A 22,691-nucleotide genomic window follows, 5' to 3' on the forward strand; every position below is an offset into this window, starting at 1 on the left:
AACCAGGGGCTGAACCTGTTTTTTAATTCAGTTTTTTAACAATACCACTTAAAATATCAAAAAAGAAGGTCCAAGCGTCTTTGACAGAGGGGCTCAAACTGATTCTATACCATTTTACAGAGGCCAGTTCATGAAGGAAGGCTTGCTCATTAAAGTTTTTTACCAAGTGTCTATGACAAATCAGGACAGGTTGTTTCACTGAGCAGCCATTACGAACACAGGCTCTAAAACGGTGATCACTAAGGTCATTACAGAAAACACCAGACTGATACCTAATCAGGATTATTTGTGAGGATAACATCGAGGAGAGTAGCCTTTTCTGGGTGTTTGGAGTCCTACCTTGTGGGATTGGTAATTTAGGGAGTCCCATTGCTTTTGGACATGGTCAGGTGGTTTAAGCATGTCCCAGTTTAGGTCACCAAGCAGGACAAATTCAGACTTCGTGTAAGGGGCCAGGAGAGAGCTTAGGGCAGGTAGGGTAGGGTACAGGCCGGTGATGATGGAGGACGATAGCACCCAGCAACAGTAAACAAAGAGGTATTTGAAAGTTTAATGCTTAAAACCAGCAAATCAAATTGTTTGGGGACAGACTTGGTGGAGACAACCGAGCACTGAAAGTGATCCATGGTAAAGATTGCCACTCCCCCACCTTTGGAAGATCCGTCTTGCCGAAAAAGGTTATAACCAGAAAGGTTAACAGTATTAAACAGTACAGGGAATTTAAAAGCCAATCCAACGTGTCATTCCCATCCAAGTATTTTAAACGATACCCAACACATGCAAAGAAGTCGGGGTGACATAGAGGCAGGTATCCTAGCGTTAAGCGTGTTAACTGAAAGGTCGCTGGTTCGAATCCCTGAGCCGACTAGGTGAAAAATAGTCTGTACCCTTGAGTCAGGCACTTAACCCTAATTGCTCCTGAAAGTCGCTCTGGATAAGAACATCTGCTAAGTGACTAAAATGTAATAAAAAGGGAGGATTACATTTGATTCTGTGAATGCCTAGAGAATTGAACTGGAGTGGTAGCAGTGTGGCAGCTGCTAATTGTGTTAGCCTGACGGGGGGCTGCTGGGTGTTTAAGTAGGATTTCCTGTAGAAGGTAATTAAGGTCATGTTATTTAATCACTGTCTTGCAGAAAGGTGTAGAGGGCAAAAGAAAGCTCTCATTATCAGAGGCTGATGACAAATCTTACACCTTTCCATCCCTTTGTCACAGTGTTCTGTCTTACTCCACTAGAGGGCAGTGGTAACACGTAAGCCCAACAGGGCCCTCTGTCTCTGGGTTACATCAATGTGTTACACATCAAATGCCACAACCTAGGCTGACTCTTCCTCTTCCTACACTGCTCTGAAGTAGTCACATATAGCAACAGTTTAAATCAGAAATGTAGGTTGACTTAGCCAAATGATACACTTCAGTTTTGTCTTTTGTTTTGTTCACAAAATTGGTTATCCAAGGGTATGCTTTAAATTAATCAGGCTTTAGTTTCCTTCCTCCCTTTTAAGCTTCAGTTGTTGCTCCATACACTACCATCTGTTTCCCACTGTCTGTTTGCACATTGCTGTCTCCTGAATTGAGCAGTTCATTTATGGCAGGTGTGGAGTCTCTGGATGATATCATTTGAATAAACATGACACTGACTTTCTCTGTGACCATCTGTCTGTGGACTGCCTGATATTTCCAATGCGTCTGAAAGAACCAAGTGTCAATGCAAATATTCTGTTTGTTATGCTGCCATTGTCAATCAGCTTTAATAAAGCCATGCATAATGATATCAGAGGTGCTTTCAATTTGATTAAGTCACCATGGGGCCACTGTGAACTACACTGAGTGTACAAAACATTAAGAACACCTGCTCTTTCCAAGGTGAACGCTATGGCCCCTTATTGATGTTACTTTTTAAATCCACTTAAATCAGTGTAGATGAAAATCAAATCAAATTTATTATATAGCCCTTCGTACATCAGCTGATATCTCAAAGTGCTGTACAGAAACCCAGCCTAAAACCCCAAACAGCAAGCAATGCAGGTGTAGAAGCACAGTGGCTAGGAAAAACTCCCTAGAAAGGCCAAAACCTAGGAAGAAACCTAGAGAGGAACCAGGCTATGTGGGGTGGCCAGTCCTCTTCTGGCTGTGCCGGGTGGAGATTATAACAGAACATGGCCAAGATGTTCAAATGTTCATAAATGACCAGCATGGTCGTATAATAATAAGGCAGAACAGTTGAAACTGGAGCAGCAGCACGGTCAGGTGGACTGGGGACAGCAAGGAGTCATCATGTCAGGTAGTCCTGGGGCATGGTCCTAGGGCTCAGGTCCTCCGAGAGAGAGAAAGAAAGAGAGAATTAGAGAGAGCATATGTGGGGTGGCCAGTCCTCTTCTGGCTGTGCCGGGTGGAGATTATAACAGAGCATGGCCAAGATGTTAAAATGTTCATAAATGACCAGCATTGTCAAATAATAATAAGGCAGAACAGTTGAAACTGGAGCAGCAGCACGGCCAGGTGGACTGGGGACAGCAAGGAGTCATCATGTTAGGTAGTCCTGGGGCATGGTTCTAGGGCTCAGGTCCTCCGAGAGAGAGAGAGAAAGAGAGAATTAGAGAACGCACACTTAGATTCACACAGGACACCGAATAGGACAGGAGAGGTACTCCAGATATAACAAACTGACCCTAGCCCCCCGACACATAAACTACTGCATCATAAATACTGGAGGCTGAGACAGGAGGGAGGAGACAGGTCAAATAAGGATTTTTAAGCCTTGAGACAATTGAGACATGGATTGTGTATGTGTGCCATTCAGAGGGTGAATGGGCAAGACAAAATATTTACGTGCCTTTGAACAGGGTATGTTATTAGGTGCCAGGCTTCGGAAATCCGGTTTGTGTCAATAACTGCAAAGCTACTGTGTTTTTCACGCTCAACATGTGTGTGTATATAAATGCGGAAGACACATTTCAGTTGAATGCATTGTTGTACAATAAAATTTGAATCAATCACATTTATTTATAAAGCCCTTTTTACATCAGCCGATGTCACAAAGTGCTATACAAAAACCTGGCCTAAAACCCCAAACATCAAGCAATGCAGATGTAGAAGCACGGTGGCTGGGAAAAACTCCCTAGAAAGGTAGGAACTTAGAGCCTGGTTCCTCTCTAGGTTTCTTCCTGAGGGGTGGCCAGTCTTCTTCTGGCTGTGCCTGGTGGAGATTTCTAACAGTACATGGCCAAGATGTTCAAACGTTCATAGATGACCAGCAGGGTCAAATAATAATCACAGTGGTTGTGGAGGGTGCAACAGGTCAGCACCTCAGGAGTAAATGTCAGTTGGCTTTTCATAGCTGGTCATTCAGAGTTGGAGACAGCAGCTGCGGTAGAAAGAGAGAGAGTTGAAAACAGCAGGTCCAGGACAAGGTAGCCCGTCCGGTGAACAGATCAGGGTTCCATAGCCGCAGGCAGAACAGTTGAAACTAGATCAGCAGCACTACCAGGTTGACTGGGGACAGGCAAGAGTCATCAGGCCACGTAGCCCTGAGGCATGGTCCTAGGGATCAGGTCCGGGGAGAGTGGGAGAGAATACTTAAATTCACACAGTACACCGGATAAGACAGGAGAAATTCTCCAGATATTACTGACTGATCCTAGCCCCTTGACGCATAAATACTGGAGGCAGGAGGGGTCGGGAGACACTGTGGCCCCATCTGACGAAATCCCCGGACAGGGCCAACCAGGCAGGATAAAACCCCACCCAATTTGCTAAAGAACAGCCCCCTCACCACTAGAGGGATATCTTCAAACGACCAACTTACTACCCTGAGACAAGGCTGAGTATAGCCCACGAAGATCTCCCCCATGGCACGAACACGAGGGGGGCGCCAACCCGGACAGAAAGATCACGTCAGTGACTCAACCCACTCAAGTGATGCACCCCTCCTAGCGACTGCATGGAAGAGCACCAGTAAGCCATTGACTCAGCCCTGTAATAGGGTTAGAGGCAGAGAATCCCAGTGGCGAGAGGGGAACCGGCCAGGCAGACACAGCAATGGTGGTTCGTCGCTCCAGTGCCTTTCCTTTCACCTTGACACCCCTGGGACAGACTACACTCAATCATAGGACCTACTGAAGAGATGAGTCTTCAATAAAGACTTAACTTCTTGACGCACCCATCCCATTAGCGGGAACATTTTCGTAAACATCCGCTGAATTGCTAAAAATTATTAATTTTCATGAAATCACAAGGGCAATATAGCAAAACACAGCTTAGCTTGTTGTTAATTCACCTGGTGTGTCAGATTTCAAAAAAGCTTTTCGGCGAAAGCATACCAAGCGTTTATGTAAGGACATCTCTCTCAGCAGACAAAACATTACAAACAGCTAGCAGCAAAGTAGATTGGTCACGAAAGTCAGAAAAGCAATAAAAATGAATCGCTTACCTTTGATGATCTTTGGATGTTTGCACTCACGAGACTCCCAGTTACACAATAAATGTTCCTTTTGTTCCATAAAGATGATTTAAAATCCAAAATACCTCCATTTGGTTGGTGCGTTATGTTCAGAAATCCACAGGCTCGAGCGGTCACGACGGGGCAGACGAAAATTCCAAATAGTATCCGTAAAGTTAGTATAAACATGTCAAACACTTTTTATAATCAACCCTCAGGTTGTTTTTACAATATATAATCGATAATATTTCAACCGGACCGTAGCTTCTTCAATAGGAGAGAGAGAGAAAATGTCTGCTCCACTCTGTTGGCGCATGCTAAACGCTGCTGGCAGCCATCCACTGACGCGATGTGATGTTTCTCGCTATTTTTTCAGAATAAAAGCCTGAAACTATGTCTAAAGACTGTTCACACCATGTAGAAGCCATAGGAAAGGATTCTGGTTGATATCCCTTTAAATGGAGGGAAGGCATGCAATGGAACAGAGAGCTTTCAGGAAAAACAGCACTTCCTGGTTGGATTTTCCTCAGGTTTTCGCCTGCAATATCAGTTCTGTTATACTCAGACAATATTGACAGTTTTGGAAACTTTAGAGTGTTTTCTATCCTAATCTGACAATTATATGCATATTCTAGATTCTGGGCCTGAGAAATAGGCAGTTTCATTTGGTTACGTTTTTCATCCAAACATGAAAATACTGCCCCCTACACTCAAGTTAAAGGTCGAGACCAAGTCTGCGTCTCTCACATGGATAGGCAGACCATTCCATAAAAATTGAGCTTTATACGAGAAAGCCCTGCTTCCAGCTGTTTGCTTAAAACTTCTATGGACAATAAGGAGGCCTGCGTCTTGTGACCGTAGCGTACATGTAGGTATGTATGGCAGGAATAAATTGGAAAGATGGGTAAGAGCAAGCCCATGTAATGCTATGTTGGTTAGCAGTAAAATCTTGAAATCAGCCCTAGCCTTAAAAGGAAGCTAGTGTAAAGAGGCTAGCACTGGAGTAATATCATCACATTTTTTGGTTCTAGTCAAGATTCTAGCAGCCGTGTTTCGCACAAACTGAAGTTTATTTTGTGCTTTATCCGGGTAGCCAGAAAGTAGAGCATTGCAGTTTTCTAATCTAGAAGTGACAAAAGCATGGATTCATTTTTCTGCATCCATTTTTGGAAAGTTTCAGATTTTTGCAATGTTACGTAGCTGTCCTTGAAACAGTCTTGATATATTCGTCAAAAGAGAGATCCGGGTCGAGAGTAACACTGAGGTCCTTCAGTTTTATTTGATACGACTGTACAACCATCAAGATGAATTGTCCGATCCAACAGAAGATCCCTTTGTTTCTTGTGACCTAGAACTAGCATTTCTGTTTTGTCCGAGTTTAAAAGTGAAACATTTTCCGCCATCCACTTCCTTATGTCTGAAACACAGGCTTCCAGGGAGGGCAAATTTGGGGCTTCGCCATGTTTCATTGAAATGTACAGCTGTGTGTCATCCGCATAGCAGTGAAAGTTAACATTATGTTTCCGATTGACATCACCAAGAGGTAAAAATATATAGTGAAAACAATAGTGGTCCTAAAACGGAACCTTGAGGAACACCGGACAAACCATCCACAGAGAGGAACTGATATCTTTCCGACAGATATGATCTAAACCAGGCCAGAACTTGTCCGTGTAGACCAATTTGGGTTTCCAATCTCTCCAAAAGAATGTGGTGATTGATTGTATCAAAAGTATCACCAAGGTCTAGGAGCACGAGGACAGATGCAGAGCCTTGGTCTGACACCATTAAAAGGTAATTTACCACCTTCACGAGTGCAGCCTCAGTGCTATCATGGGGTCTAAAACCAGACTGAAGCGTTTCGTATACATTGTTTGTCTTCAGGAAGGCAGTGAGTTGCTGCGCAACAGCTTTTTCAAATTATTTTTAGAGGAATGGGAGATTCGATATAGGCCGATTTAGTTTTTTATATTTTTTGGGTCAAGGTTTTGCTTTTTCAAGAGGCTTTATTACTGCCGCTTTTAGTGAGTTTGGTACATATCTGGTGGATAGGGAGGCGTTTATTATGTTCAACATAGGAGGGCCATGCACAGGAAGCAGCTCTTTCAGTACTCTAGTTGGAATAGGGTCCAGTATGCGGCTTGAGGGTTTAGAGGCCATGACTATTTTCATCAATATTTCAAGAGATCTACTATTAAAAAACCTGTGTCTCCCTTGGTCCTGGCAGTGTTTTGCAGACTCAGGACAACTGAGCTTTGGAGAAATATGCACATGTTAAAAAGGAGTCCTCTCTTGGGGAATGCTGCTTTTTAGTTAGCTTTGCGACAGTATCAAATTTTGAGGGGATTGTTCTTATTCGTCTCAATTAAATTGGAAAAAAGGATGATCAAGCAGCAGTGGGGGCTCTTCGATACTGCACGGTACTGTCTTTCCAACGGTACTGACTTCCAGTTTGGTGTAGCACCATTTCCGGTCCAACTTTTTGGAAGCTTGTTTCAGGGCTCGGATATTCTCTGTTTACCAGGGAGCTAGTTTCTTATGACAAATGTTTTTTGTTTTTAGGGGTGCGACTGCATCTAGGGTATTACGCAAGGTTAAATTTAGTTCCTCAGGTGGTTAACTGATTTTTATGCTCTGACGTCCTTGGGTAGGTGGAGGGAGTCTGGAAGGGAATCTTATAGGAATTTATAGCACGGCTTTTGATAATCCTTGGTTGGGGTCTGAGCAGATTATTTGTTGCGATTGCAAGCGTAATAAAATGGTGTCCCGATAGTCCAGGATTATGAGGAAAAACATTAAGATCCACAATATTTATTCCACGGGACAAAACTAGGTCCAGAGTAGGACTGTGGCAGTGAGTAGGTCCGGAGACATGTTGGACAAAACCCACTGAATCGATGATGGCTCTGAAAGCCTTTTGGAGTGGGTCTGTGGACTTTTCCTTGTGAATATTAAAGTCACAAAAAATGTGTATCTTATTTGCCATGACTACAGGGTCCGATAGGAATTCAGGGAACCGTGTAAATTGATATTTGGTATCGTAAATGTTACCAACACCTCCGCCTTTGTGGGATGCATGGGGGATATGGTCACTAGTGTAACCAGGAGAAGTTCACTAGTGTAACTCATTTAACACATTAAATTAATAAGGCTTAAGCCATGTTTCAGTCAGGCCAATCACATAAAGATTATGATCAGTGATTAGTTAATTGACTATAACTACCTTGGAATGTGAGATCACAATCTCTTTCAATAATGACAGGAATGGAGGAGGTCTTTGTTCCAGTGAGATCGTTAGAGCGAACACCGCCATGTTTAGTTTTGCCCAACCTAGATCGAGGCACAGACACGGTCTCAATAGGGATAGCTGAGCTGACTACACTGACTGTGCTAGTGGCAGACTCCACTAAGCTGGCTATCTCATTGTGAAGCTAGAGGAGTTAGAGCCCTGTCTATGTTCATAGATAAGATGAGAGCAACCCTCCAGCTAGGATGGAGTCCGTCACTCCTCAGCTGCAGGCCAGGCTTGGTCCTGTTTGTGGGTGAGTCCCAGAAAGAGGGCCAATTATCTACAAATTCTATCTTGGGAGGGGCAGAAAACAGTTTTCAACCAGTGATTGAAATGATTCAGTGAACAAGTTTATTAGCAAGTGCATCAGTGATGTTTTATCCACTGCGGCTATTAAAACCTTCCCCAACCAGAAACTGGATTGATGGCAGCATTCGTGCAAAACTGAAAGCGCGATCCAAGGCAATCAAACAAGCTAAGCGTCAGTATATGGCTCAACGGGTCAGACACGAGACGTATGTGGCAGGGTCTACAGTCAATCACAGATTACAAAAAGAAAACCAGTCCCGTCGCAGACACCAACATATTGCTCCCAGACAGATTAAACAACTTCTTTGCTCGCTTTGAGGACAGTACAGTGCCACTGACATGGTCCGCTACCAAAACCTGCAGGCTATCCTTCACTGCGGCCAACGTGAGTAAAACATTTAAACATGTTAACCCTCGCAAGGCTGCAGGCCCAGACGGCATCCCTAGCCGCGTCCTCAGAGCATGCGCAGACCAGCTGGCTGGTGTGTTTATTCAATCAATCCCTATTCCAGTCTGCTGTTCCCACATGCTTCAAGAGGGCCACCATTATTCCTGTTCCCAAGAAAGCTAAGGTAACTGAGCTAAACAACTATCGCCCCGTAGCACTCACTTCCATCATCATGAAGTGCTTTGAGAGACTAGTCAAGGATCATATCACCTCCACCCTACCTGACACCCTAGACCCACTCCAATTTGCTTACCGCCCCAATAGGTCCACATACCAAGCAATCCCACTGCACACTGCCCTAACCCATCTGGACAAGAGGATACCTATGTAAGAATGCTGTTCATCGATTAAGCTCAGCATTTAACACCATAGTACCCTCCAAACTCATCATTAAGCTCGAGACCCTGGGTCTCGACCCCGCCCTGTGCAACTGGGTCCTGGATTTTCTGACAGGCCGCCCCTAGGTGGTGAGGGTAGGAAACATCTCCACCCTGCTGATCCTCAACACTGGGGCCCCACAAGGGTGCGTTCTCAGCCCTCTCCTGTACTCCCTGTTCACCCATGACTGCGTGGCCATGCACGCCTCCAACACAATCATCAAGTTTGCAAACGACACTATAGTCGTAGGCTTGATTACCAACAACAACGAGACAGCCTACAGGGAGGAGGTGAGGGCCCTCGGAGTGTGGTGTCAGGAAAATCTCACACTCAACATCATCAAAACAAAGGAGATGATTGTGGACTTCAGGAAACAACAGAGGGAGCACCCCCCTGTCCACATCGACGGGACAGTAGTGGAGAAAGTTTTAAGTTCCTCGGCGTACTCATCACGTACAAACTGAAATGGTCCACTCACACAGACAGCGTGGTGAAGAAGGTGCAAAAGCGCTTCTTCATCCTCAGGAGGCTGAAGAAATATTTCTGGTCACCGAAAACACTCACAAACAGATGAACAATCGAGAGTATCCTGTCAGGCTGTATCCCCGCCTGGTACGGCAACTGTTCCGCCCACAACCGTAAGCCTCTCCAGAGGGTAGTGAGGTCTGCACGCATCATCACTAGGGGAAAACTACCTGCCCTACAGCACCCGATGTCACAGAAAGGCTAAAAAGATAATCAAGGACAACAACCTCCCGAGCCACTGCCTGTTCACCCCGCTATCATCCAGAAGGTGAGGTCAGTACAGGTGCATCAAAGTTGGGACAGAAGCTGTTTTTCAGTCTCGAACTGTTAAACAGCCATCACTAACATTGAGTGGCTGCTGCCAACATACTGACTCAAATCTCTAGCCACTTTAATAATAAAAAATTGAAGGTAACAAATGTATCACTATTCACTTTAAACAATGCTACTTTACACAATGTTTACGTACCCTACATTACTCATCTCATATGTATCTACTGTACTCTATACCATCTACTGCTTCTAGCCTATGTCACACAGCCATCGCTCGTCCATATATTTATATGTACATATTCTTATTCATTCCTTACACTTGTGTGTATAAGGTAGTTGTTGTGAAATTATTAGATTACTTGTTAAATATTACTGCATGGTCGGAACTAGAAGCACAAGCATTTCACTGCACTCGCATTAACATCTGTTAACCATGTGTATGTGACCAATGAAATTGGATTTGATTGAGTTGTGAGACTCTGCTGTAGAGCTCATCACTCCCCCTAACTGGGAGGGGTCCAGAGACAATTACTCGATGCCGACACATCTTTCTAGCTGCTTTTCTAGCTGCTTTGCACTTGGTGACCTCTGACTGTTTCATCCTAACATCTTTGGTGCCAACATGGATAATAATATCCCTATACTCTCTACACTCGCCAGTTTTAACCTTAGCCAGCACTATCTTCAGATTAGCCTTAACGTCGGTAACCCTGCCCCCTGGTAAACAGTGTATAATCGCTGGATTGTTCTTTTTAAGTCTAATATTGTGGGTAATGGAGTCACCAATGACTTGGGTTTTCAATTTGTCAGAGCTAATGGTGGGAGGCTTCGGCATCTCAGACCCTGTAACGGGTGGAGAATAGACCAGGGAAGGCTCAACCTCTGAATCCGACTTGGGGAAAACCGGTAAAATGTTTCTGTCGTCTGAATGAGTGACACCGGTTGAACATTCCTACAGCATTTCCTTCCAGAAGCCATGAGAAAATAGTCCGGCTGCGGGGACTGTCCCAGGGGATTTATACTACTATCTGTATTTATTGGTGGCACAGACACTGTTTCATACTTTCCTACACTTTATTTACCCTTGACTAACGATTGCGTCTGAAGCTGGGCTTGCAGCACGGCTATCCTCATCATAAGGCGATCATTCTCCTGTATATTATGAGTACAGCGACTGCAATTATAAGGCATCGGTGGAACGCTTTCGACACTTTGTAGAGTCCTTGCCCCAACAAATTGAGGCTGTTCTGAGGGCAAAAGAGGGTGCAACTCAATATTAGGAACGTCTTCTTAATGTTTTGTACACTGTGTATGAGACACTTGGCCACACCTTATGAAGACTAAGGTCAAAATATTGACTTCTATGATTTTACACTGATAAATGTGCATTCCTAACTTTGAACTTCAAGCAAATAACATATTACCTAAAGATGGTGATCAACACTTGTAATCGATCCGTTGCCTTTACCCCAAGGCACTTGTCATCTGGACGTAGGCCTGGATATTTATGGCAAAATTCTGCTTTTTAGGGAATAATGTGTATTTTCTAACTCAACCCATTGTGTTTCCTGGTCTGTCCTCAGGGTCTTGCGTCAGATGGAGGAGGATGGCCTGCCTGTGGACGAGCTGTTCAGTCACTGTGTGTTCAGGCAGGACGAGAGGGACATGGTGCTCAGAGCCATCCACACCGTGCAACCAGACTTCCAGTCCAGCATCAACACTATCCTGCAAACCTGCTCCTCACCACTAGTCAAAGACTTCTACATAGAGGTAGGACACAAGTTGACCGCTAACCATGAGTAAAGTAGAGTAGACACCTCAAGCCAAGAGTAGAGTAGACACCTCAAGCCAAGAGTAGAGTAGACACCTCAAGCCAAGAGTAGAGTAGACACCTCAAGCCAAGAGTAGAGTAGACACCTCAAGCCAAGAGTAGAGTAGACGCCTCAAGCCAAGAGTAGAGTAGACGCCTCAAGCCAAGAGTAGAGTAGACGCCTCAAGCCACGAGTAGACTAGACGCCTCAAGCCACGAGGAGAGTAGACGCCTCAAGCCACGAGGAGAGTAGACGCCTCAAGCCACGAGTAGACTAGACGCCTCAAGCCACGAGGAGAGTAGACGCCTCAAGCCACGAGGAGAGTAGACGCCTCAAGCCACGAGGAGAGTAGACGCCTCAAGCCACGAGGAGAGTAGACGCCTCAAGCCACGAGGAGAGTAGAAAAGAGTCAAATAGAATAATTATCACATCTAGAGTAAGTAGACTGGACTAGAATGACAGAATAGAACACTACTTCCATTGTTGGAGACAGAAATGTCTCTTTGGCCAACTGCCTTGCTGTCTGACACATAACATGCTTCTTCTCAGTCCATGCCTGGAGCCCTCTCTGAAAGCAGTGGTTGGACTAGGTCGTGTTTTTATGTCCTATAACAAGCTCTATGAAATCATGGTGCATTAGCTACATGTATTTTTGAACATAGTGTACACTTCTTTTTAGACCTCATGTTGTTGTCCTACATACAGTCTGTTGGTAGAGCAAAGGAAAACAATATTCGGGAACAGAGAAAGCTTGATGAATTTATTGATGATGACATCATCATAGAAAAACAACAACTGACAAAGTAGGGTTCTAGGAGTAGTGATGAAGTGGGTGTTAAATATGTGTTTAGTTGGGCTGACTGTAGAGTTGGAGCAGCAGTGTGAATGAGGAATATGCCAGCCAGGAGACCCTAGCACTAGCAGCAGAATGATATGATTGTCACTCCTCCTTTCAGACATGTATCATGATATCCATTTTTAGACGTGCTGGCAAAACGCTGCTCTCTATATGGGTGTGCTGCTGTGCTGTGCTTCCTCACACGATTCATTTCCAGCCAGTACAGTACACAGTTGTGTTTTTAGCTGTGCTGGCCCACGTTCATTCTCTTAGATTTTGTGACTGGAGAAAAAAATCGATATAGCTACATATCGGGATATTATTTTTGACAATCGTATTGTTTTGACAATATTGCAATATTATTTTTGTGCTTTTTGGCTGTACCTGCACCAAAACTCCAGTATTTTCCTTCATAGCTTGTTCTCCATTATCTTTTTAAATAGACAGCCAATTTGCTTTCAGCACTTCTATTTCTATGCCTTCCATGCCTATTTCCTTACCTTTTATCTTCGCTCCCTCTTGTTTGGAGCTTTGATCACAGTATCGAATCGCAATACATATAGAATCGCAATACATATAGAATCGCAATACATATAGAATCGCAATACATATAGAATCGTAATACATATAGAATCGCAATACATATAGAATCGCAATACATATAGAATCGCAATACATATAGGATTGCAATACATATAGAATTGCAATACATATAGAATTGCAATACATATAGAATCGCAATACATATAGAATCGCAATACATATAGAATTGCAATACATATAGAATCGCAATACATATAGAATCGCAATACATATCCTAAAGGCACCCAAGTATTGAGATGATATGGTATTGTGAGGTCCCTGGCAAATCCCAACCCTACTTACATTATTTGTCAGGCTGACATATTGCAGGGTGCCATGCCAGTAATGATATGCCTGGCTTCTCTCCCTGTTAGGTCTCTGACGGTCTTGGAATTTGATGTTACAGTAATTCCCTAGGCAAATGTACACGGTCACCAACATAACCATGGATTTTCTCTGCAACGTCACTATTACAGTTACACTTAGTTATTATCAGTAGCATTTCATTATTTTTATTTAAGTTATTTCCGCTAAATATTAGTCTAGTATACAAATGAAGAAATCTCTGATTGGAGAGGATTGTAAAATTTTTGTATTGACACAATTTAACACATAGGCTATCAGACTCAAAAGAAATGTGGAATTTCACTATTGCATTATACTTTGTTGCTGATTTTTCCTTTTCTTTCCAGTTTCACATTTTTTTTTCTCAATGTGTCCATTTTGTTTAAATGTATGTTACTGTTTGTCTTAGGTCTGTAAGGCCCTATGTAAAAAGAGGACTTCACAATTCTTTGTACACTTGATTACATGCATATACTTCTTAATATAACCTTTTTGAAACAAGCCATTACACTTCGTTATTATCATGGCATTTCATTATTGTTATTCAGTTTATTACTTATAAATATGAATCTATTAAATAAGAAATGGCAGGTTGGAAAGGAGCTGTCGCATTTTTCATATACGGAGTCAAAATAAAGCTATATGCCCATCTTGCCCTTGTCTGTTGGCTTTAATGAAAAAAACACAGATCCTCTTTTGACGCACAACTCCATTCACATGAAGTCCGATGGTTTCTTTAAAATTTCCCTAAATATTTGCGTAACGTCACAAACCCTGCTGGTCATTCAATGGCAGTGGCCTTGGCATATGTTCCGCAGAGAAGATGCCATAATGAGAGAAATTATGTAGCGTAAGTGACTGAAAAGGGGCCTTTTTACGAGATTAAATCATGACAGGAGTGTTTGATTCTTATTAAAGAGTTGGAGTCCAGACAGGCTACTTCAGGAAACATTCTGAATGGACTTACACTACCCTGGTCAAAAGTTTTAGAACACCTCCTCATTCAAGGGATGTTCTTTATTTTGACTATTTTCTACATTCTAGAATACTAGTGAAGCCATCAAAACTATGAAATAACACATATGGAATAACGTAGTAACCAAAAAAGTGTTAAACACCCTTTGCCTTGATGACAGCTTTGCACACTTGGCATTCTCTCAACCAGCGTCACCTGGAATTATTTTCCAACAGTCTTCAATGAGTTCCCACATATGCTGAGCACTTGTTGGCTGCTTTTCCTTCACTCTGTGGTTTGACTCATCCCAAACCATCTCAATTTGGTTGAGGTCGGGTGATTGTGGAGGCCAGGTCATCTGATGCAGCACTCCATCACTCTCCTTGGTAAAATAGCCCTTACACCGCCTGGAGGTGTGTTGGTTAATTGTCCTGTTGAAAAACAAATGATAGTCCCACTAAGCCCAAACCAGATAGGATAGCGTATCGCTACAGAATGCTGTGGTAGCCATGCTGGTTAAGTATGCCTTGAATTCTAAATAAATCACAGACCGTGTTACCAGCAAAGCACCCCCACACCATAACAGCTCCTCCTCCATGCTTTACGGTGGGAATCATACATGCAGAGATCATCCATTCACCCACACCGCGTCTCACAAAGACACGGCGGTTGGAACCAAAAATCTAAAATTTGGACTCCAGAACAAATGACAAATTTCCACCGGTCTAATGTCCATTGCTCATGTTTCTTGGCCCAATCAAGTCTCTTCTTATTATTGGTGTCCTTTTAATAGTGATTTCTTTGCATCAATTTGACCATGAAGGCCTGATTCACGCAGTCTACTCTGAACAGTTGATGTTGAGATGTGTCTGTTACTTGAACTCTGTAAAGCATTTATTTGGGCTGCAATTTCTGAGGCTGGTAACTCTAATGAACTTATCCTTTGCAGCAGAGGTAACTCTGGGTCTTCCACTCCTGTGACGGTCCTCATGAGAGCCAGTTTCATCATAGCGCTTGATAGGTTTTGCAACTGCACTTGAGGAAACTTTCAAAGTTCTTGTAATGTTTCGTATTGACTGACCTTCATGTCTTAAAATAATGATGAACTGTCGTTTCTCTTTGCATATTTGAGCTGTTCTTGCCATAATATGGACTTGGTATTTTACCAAATAGGGCTATCTTCTGTATACCCCCCTACCTTGTCACAACACAACTGATTGGCTGAATTGCATTAAGAAGGAAAACAATTCCACAAGTTAACTTTTAAGAAGGCACACCTGTTATTTGAGATGCATTCCAGGTGACTTCCTCATGAAGCTGGTTGAGAGAATGCCAAGAGTGTGCAAAGCTGTCATCAAGGCAAAGGGTGGCTATTTGAAGAATCTCAAATATAAAATATATTTTGATTTGTTGAACACTTTTTTGGTTACTACATGATTCCATATGTGTTATTTCATAGTTTTGATGTCTTCACTATTATTACACAATGTAGAAAATAGTCAAAATAAAGAAAAAGTAGCTGTTCTAAAACTTTTGACCTGTAGTGTATAGGCCTGTAGATAGAATCAGCGAACCCACACACGCATACCCCCGTAAAAGGACCCGTCAATCAAAGCAACCAGCGTATGTCAGACACAAGCAAATATTTATCCTTTCCTTAAAACTTATGAAAAAATCTAGGCCTACCTTAGGCTTTCCGAAAGTACGCTATATGATAATGAATTGACAAGGAAAGTATGAGGGAGAGAGACAGCTATGCGATTCGTATGAAATTGACTGTCATTAAAATGTATCAGCATTTCATTGGTCTATAAATTAAGAAAATATTCTGTATCAAATTATACCATGCCAGGTGGGAAAGGATTGGTGCGTTGTCCATTTGACACAACAGTAGGGCATTCTACGCCTCAGAGCCAGAACAATCTTGTCTACTGCTGTTGAATCATTTTTGAATAGTCACACATCCAACCTTTTCTTTTTTAAGGAAGACTGATAAAAAAAAAAAAAAGTAAACCTACTTCCTGTGTAACTAACAGGGCTGGGTAGGGTGTACCAGGAGAGCATATTATCTATCATATCCAGAAAAGGTCAACAGAACACTGTGCAGCTGACTACATGTAAAACAGGTTAAACGACATACAGTTGAAATCAGAAGTTTACACTTTACACATACACTTAGGTTGGAGTCATTAAAACTTGTTTTTCAACCAATCCACAAATTTCTTGGAAACAAACTATATTTTGGTAAGTCGGTTAGGACATTACATTGTGCATGACACAAGTAATCTTTCCAACAATTGTTTACAGACAGATTATAATTCACTGTATCACATTTCCAGTGGGTCAGAAGTTTATATACACTAAGTTGACTGTGCCTTTAAACACCTTGGAATATTCCAGAAAATGATGTCATGGCTTTAGAAGCTTCTGATCGACTAATTGCCATCATTTGAGTCAATTGGAGGTGTACCTGTAGATGTATTTCAAGGCCTACCTTCAAACTCAGTGCCTCTTTGCTTGACATCATGGGAAAATCAAAATAAATCAGCCAATTGTAGACCTGTACTGGTTCATCCTTGGGAGCAATTTCCAAACGCCTGAAGGTACCAGTTCATCTGTACAGACAATAGTACGCAAGTATAAACACCATGGGACCACGAAGCCTTCATACCACTTAGGAAGGAGGTGCATTCTGTCTCCTAGAGACAGAAAAGTGCAAATCAATCCCAGAACAACAGCAAAGGACCTTGTGAAGATGCTGGAGGAAACCGGTAGAAAAGTATCTATATCCACAGTAAAACGAGTCCAAAATCGACAACCTGAAAGGCAGCTCAGCAAGGAAGAGGCCACTGCTCCAAAACCACCATAAAAAAGCCAGACTACGGTTTGCAACTGCACATGGGAACAAAGATTGTACTTTTTGTAGAAATGTCCTCTAGTCTGCTGAAACAAAATTCGAACTGTTTGACCATAATGACCATTGTTATGTTTGGAGGAAAAAGGGGGAGGCTCGCAAGCCGAAGAATATCATCCCAACCTTGAAGCACGGGGGTGGCAGCATCATGTTGTGGTGGTGCTTTTCTGCATGAGGGACTGGTGCACTTCACAAAATAGATGGCATCATGATGAAGGGAAATTATGTTGAAGCAACATCTCAATACATCAGTCAGAAGGTTAAAGCTTGTTCGCAAATGCGTCTTCCAAATGGACAATGACCCCGAGCATACTTCCAAAGTTATGGCTAAAGGACAACAAAGTCAAGGTATTGGTGTGGCCATCACAAAGCCCTGACCTCATCCTTTTGAAAATTTGTGGGCAGAACTGAAAAAGCGTGTGCGATCAAGGAGGCCTACAAACCTGACTCAGTTACACCAGCTCTGTCAGGAGGAATAGGCCAAAATTCAACCAACTTATTGTGGTAAGCTTGATGAAGGCTACCTGAAACGTTTGAACCAAGTTAATCAATTTAAAGGCAATGCTACAAAATACTAATTGAGTGTATGTAAACATCTGACCCACTGGGAATGTGATGAAAGAAATAGACGCTGAAATAAATCCTTCTCTATACTATTATTCTGACATTTTACATTCGTAAAATAAAGTGGTGATCTTAACTGACCTAAAACAGGGGATTTTTTACGAGGATTAAATGTTGGGAATTGTGAAAAACTGAGTTTTTAAAAGTATTTGGCGAAGGTATATGTAAACTTCCGACTTCAACTGTAGGCTATACGTACCAAGTGGCATCCTATTCACTGTATAGTGCACTACTTTTGACCAGGGCCTTGGGGCTCTGGTCGAAAGTAGTGTACTAAATTGGGAATAGGCTAAGGTGCATTGCAAACACCAGAGGTCTGCAACATTTACAATCTGCTTCTGCTTTCATAATTGAGTACTGGCTGAGAGTGAGAGAGAGAGAGAGAGAGAGAGCGTTGTTGTTTACTCAGTGCCAAGGTTTCATAACACTGTCTCATGAGTAGTCTTAATTACTGTCGGCATAAGCTCGTTAAAATATTATTTGTGTAATGTACTATTTGGAATATGTATGAAGTTTTAGCAAATGCAGTTTGGTCTACTATTTAGACATTGTCATTGAAGATTTTGTGTTTTTATTCTTATAAAGCACACAGCCTTCTTAGTGGTCATTCATTTTGATTCCCTCTCCTGCCCTGGGCTGTGGCTTAGCTGACAGATAAGTCTTTGCCAGGGGCCCTTGAAAACAGACAGTGAGGAGGAGGAAGAGAAAGACAGTGGGAGAGGCGTGGTAGTTGTCCCATTCCAGCCTATGCTGAAAGCCGGGCATCGCATGACACTGCTCCCTCTCTGGACAATCTCACAGCCCCTGGGCAGCAACAAGCATCTGACTCACTTCTTCTCACGCAAACAACAATACACATGAACAAATGCTTATTATTCAGTCCCCTCTCTTGGCCCAGCATGAACTGCCATAGTCAAGCTGAAACACAATGTCTGAGACCTACACAGAGATGTGTCTATATACGTCAGTATATATCCTGTTGTTTCTCAGCAGCAAAGCTTGCTCTTAAAAAAAAAGATTAAGAGCCCATCTACTCCACAGAGAAGGTAGTATTTTGCCATGATGTAGTGCAGCAGAGCCAATGTCCAAGTGATTTATCTCCCGGGTAACCTTTAGCTTTGTTTTGGCTGCGGTCCAATAGCGTGCAGTCTCTTCTCTTGAGGACAGATTTAGTGTTTGTCTCCTGGGTTAATAAAGCATCAACCCCTATGTAATGTGTTTTCTGATAATACCCAGTTGTCCTTGCACAGGCCACTGACGTCCTCTTTCAATAATAAATGACAACATGTATAAGCACACCGGACCTCTCAGTATGTAGGCCTACTCAGTACCCTTCCTGCTGGACCACTTAGCCAGCTCTGTATTTATATAATGAGTGTATATGGGTTTTTTAATTGGGTGGCTTCCATACCTTTGGTGCTGGTTAAGCTTAAAGCAGCAGCACATAACGATATAAGCATAGTTATTTTTTAATTAGCCACAGGGAGGGTGATGGGATGGAAGGTAATTTGCATATCTACTGGCTGTTAAATTAAGGCTTTGTGAGTTTGGTTTGCATTAGTTTGTGCCCTCGTTTCCTCCGTATTTGTCTCTGTCAGGTGACTGCAGGCACAGGGGGAATGATGGCATGGGCCTTAGTCCATTTTGTGCCATCACTCCAAGCACTATACACACCCACCCTGTTGGGCCAGTGGGCAAAAGGTCGCTGGTTCAAATCCCTGAGCCGACAAGGTGAAAAATCTGTTTGTGCTATTGAGCAAGGCACTTAATCATAATTGCTCCAGGGTCGCCATTGAATGGCAGACCCTGTCTGTGTCCCCGCTCTCCGAGGGTGTCTCAGGGAGAGTGGGATATGCAAAAAACACATTTCCAATTCACACGCGTGTATTAACACCCACTTGTACATGTGTGAAGTAGGACAAATATAAGTACACACCACACACACACACAGAGAGAACTACATTGACGTTAAATGTGTTACCATCCAATTCTAGGTGTTAGCAATATCCACACTCCTATGTAAAGACGTATACTGTAGTTAGATTTTCACTTTGATCTCGGAAATGAAATGCCGATCGGTCAAGGTTCCAGCTCACAGTAATACAATTTGATGGTGCACACAGGACATGACTACACGTTTTAACACCGAGCATAATGAGCCATTTGTTTTGCTTTATAGTCTTGTGGAGCTGAGCGTCTAGTGATAAAAGGCTGGGTAAGACTCAGCACCCTGACCTGACAAAACCCTACCCATCAACACAGTCCCTCATTATTCAGCACACACACACACACACACACACACACACACACACCCTCTCTTTGGCCAGGATTGTACACACACACACACACTCTCTCACACACACACATACACATTCCAAAATGTATCAAAGCAATGTGTGTATTCTCCACAAGGAAACATTGATGTACCAGAACTATTAAGTCTAATAATAGACTTTAGGTTTAATGTAGGCTCCCTTCTAGTGAGTCTCTCCTATGATGCAAGGTAATAGTCTCTCCCTGGAGATCCCAGTCTGTTTATGCCCCCCCCCCTTATCCTCTGCTCTGTCTGTGTGTTTCAGAGGGCAGATGCTAAATACCCCAAGATGGCCTTCAGCCTGGAGGAGCTGCAGGAGAGGTTCAGCCGTCAGCTGAGCATCGAGCAGGCCAGCACCATCACCATTCACTCTGTGGAGGCCATGAAGCCTGTCACCTCACACATGGCCAAGATGGTAAACAAACTGGCCACCTACACGTATAGTCTGGCCTAGCTGGAGTAACACTGAAATATACTACTATAGTAATACAGTATGGAATAGAAATACACTATAGTAATACAATATGGAATAGTAACACACTGAAATATACTACTATAGTAATACAGTATGGAATAGAAATACGCTAGGAATACAGTATGGAATAGAAATACACTATAGGATTACAGTATGGAATAGAAATACACTATAGTAATACATTATGGAATAGAAATACACTATAGTAATACAATATGGAATGGTAACACTGAAATATACTACTATAGTAATACAGTCTGGAATAGAAATACAATATAGTAATACAGTATGGAATAGAAATACACTATAGTAATACAATATGGAATAGTAACACTGAAATATACTACTATAGTAATACAGTATGGAATAGAAATACACTAGGAATACAGTATGGAATATAAATACACTAGGAATACAGTATGGAATAGAAATACACTATAGTAATACAATATGGAATAGTAACACTGAGTAACACTGAAATATACTACTATAGTAATACAGTATGGAACAGTATGGAATAGTAACACACTGAAATACACTATAGTTTATTGCCTACAGTATGGAATAGAAATACACTAGGAATACAGTATGGAATAGAAATACACTATAGGATTACAGTATGGAATAGAAATACACTATAGGATTACAGTATGGAATAGAAATACACTATAGGAATACAGTATGGAATAGAAATACACTATAGTAATACAGCATGGAATAGAAATACACTAGGAATACAGTATGGAATAGAAATACACTAGTAATACAGCATGGAATAAAAATACACTATAGAAATACAGTATGGAATAGAAATACACTATAGGAATACAGTATGGAATAATACTACTGAACTATACTACTATAGTAATACAGTATGGAATAGAAATACACTATAGGAATACAGTATAGAATAGAAATACACTATAGTAATACAGTATGGAATAATAATACTGAAATATACTACTATACTAATACAGTATGGAATAGTAACACACTGAAATACACTATAGTTTATTGCCTGCACCTAGCAAACAGTTTTTTAAATGATTTGGAACGGCAAGCCAGGCAGAATTAAAAGGGCCTATTTATATAATGAATATGAATTTGGAGGGCAGAAATGATTAAATATTAAAGCATTAGACCTCTCACTAAAGGCTTCAGTCATACAAAAGTTATACTGAAATCCAAACTGGTTCTCTAATAAATTGGTTGGAATGTCTCACCCTATGTTCAAGAATGGCCTTTTTCCTTTTATTCAGATTTCAACCTCTCACTTTCAGTTATTTGAAAAGTAAATCATCTCCCAAATATGGTTAAACTAACCACAATATTTGTTGTATTATTTGTTCTGTCTTTTCTGGTGGATTATATTGAAATTGCAACCAACTTTCTATGGTTTGTTTTAAAAATAGTAATATTTGAGATGATTTACTTTTCAAATAACGGAAAGTGAGAGGTTGTAATCTGAATAAAAGGAAAAAGGCCATTGAACATGAGCCAGTTTTACTAATTTACTACTTTCAGTATAACTTTTGTATGACTGAAGCCTTTAATGAGAGGTCTAGTGCTTTAATATTTAATAATTTCTGCCCTCCTATGATTCATTATATAAATAGGCCCGTTTAATTCTGCCTGGTTTGCCGTTACAAATAATCATTTTTAAAAAACTATTTGCTAGGTGCAGGCAATAAACTAGAGTGTATTTCAGTGTGTTACTATAAATATATTAATTTATTTAAAAAATATTATTAAAGTAAAAAGAAAAAAAGGTATAATCGTCATAAATGATATCATAAATAGGACTGGTGGAGTTATGTCACACATGCAGCTAACAGAAACATCTGGAAATGTCTGCTCTACCCAAAATTACAACCAACTATTTGCAGCGTTTCCGCAAAAATGGAAGAGGAAAGTGGAAGGGGGAAAAAGTAAGGCACCTGTCTGTCAGCCCTGCATTAAAGACCATCATTGGTTAAAGAAAATTGTGATAAATAAAAAAAAGTATACCAGTTTAATTTATTAAGGACCAAGAAATTGACAGTCGTGCAGTATAGATTGCAAAATAGTTTGGAAGAGATTTTTGACGTACCATGGCACATGGTTTATGAACTGATACGCAAAATGATGCCAGATTCAAAACTTTGAATTTTACCATTTAAATTATTATAC

General features: G+C 41.7%; 1 protein-coding gene across 1 annotated transcript in view; it reads left to right on the top strand.

Moving 5' to 3' along the window:
- Nucleotides 1-22,691, top strand: part of LOC109902485 (DNA-directed RNA polymerase, mitochondrial-like) — a 98,411-nt gene that overhangs the window by 17,386 nt on the left and 58,334 nt on the right. Inside the window, exons 5-6 of the mRNA XM_031786156.1 lie at nucleotides 11,248-11,434; nucleotides 20,313-20,462. Coding sequence (XP_031642016.1) covers nucleotides 11,248-11,434; nucleotides 20,313-20,462 — 337 coding nt within the window. The remainder of the gene's footprint in view (nucleotides 1-11,247; nucleotides 11,435-20,312; nucleotides 20,463-22,691) is intronic.

The sequence above is a fragment of the Oncorhynchus kisutch genome, linkage group LG13 (genome assembly GCF_002021735.2).
Source record: "Oncorhynchus kisutch isolate 150728-3 linkage group LG13, Okis_V2, whole genome shotgun sequence".
Taxonomy (NCBI): Eukaryota; Metazoa; Chordata; class Actinopteri; order Salmoniformes; family Salmonidae; genus Oncorhynchus; species Oncorhynchus kisutch.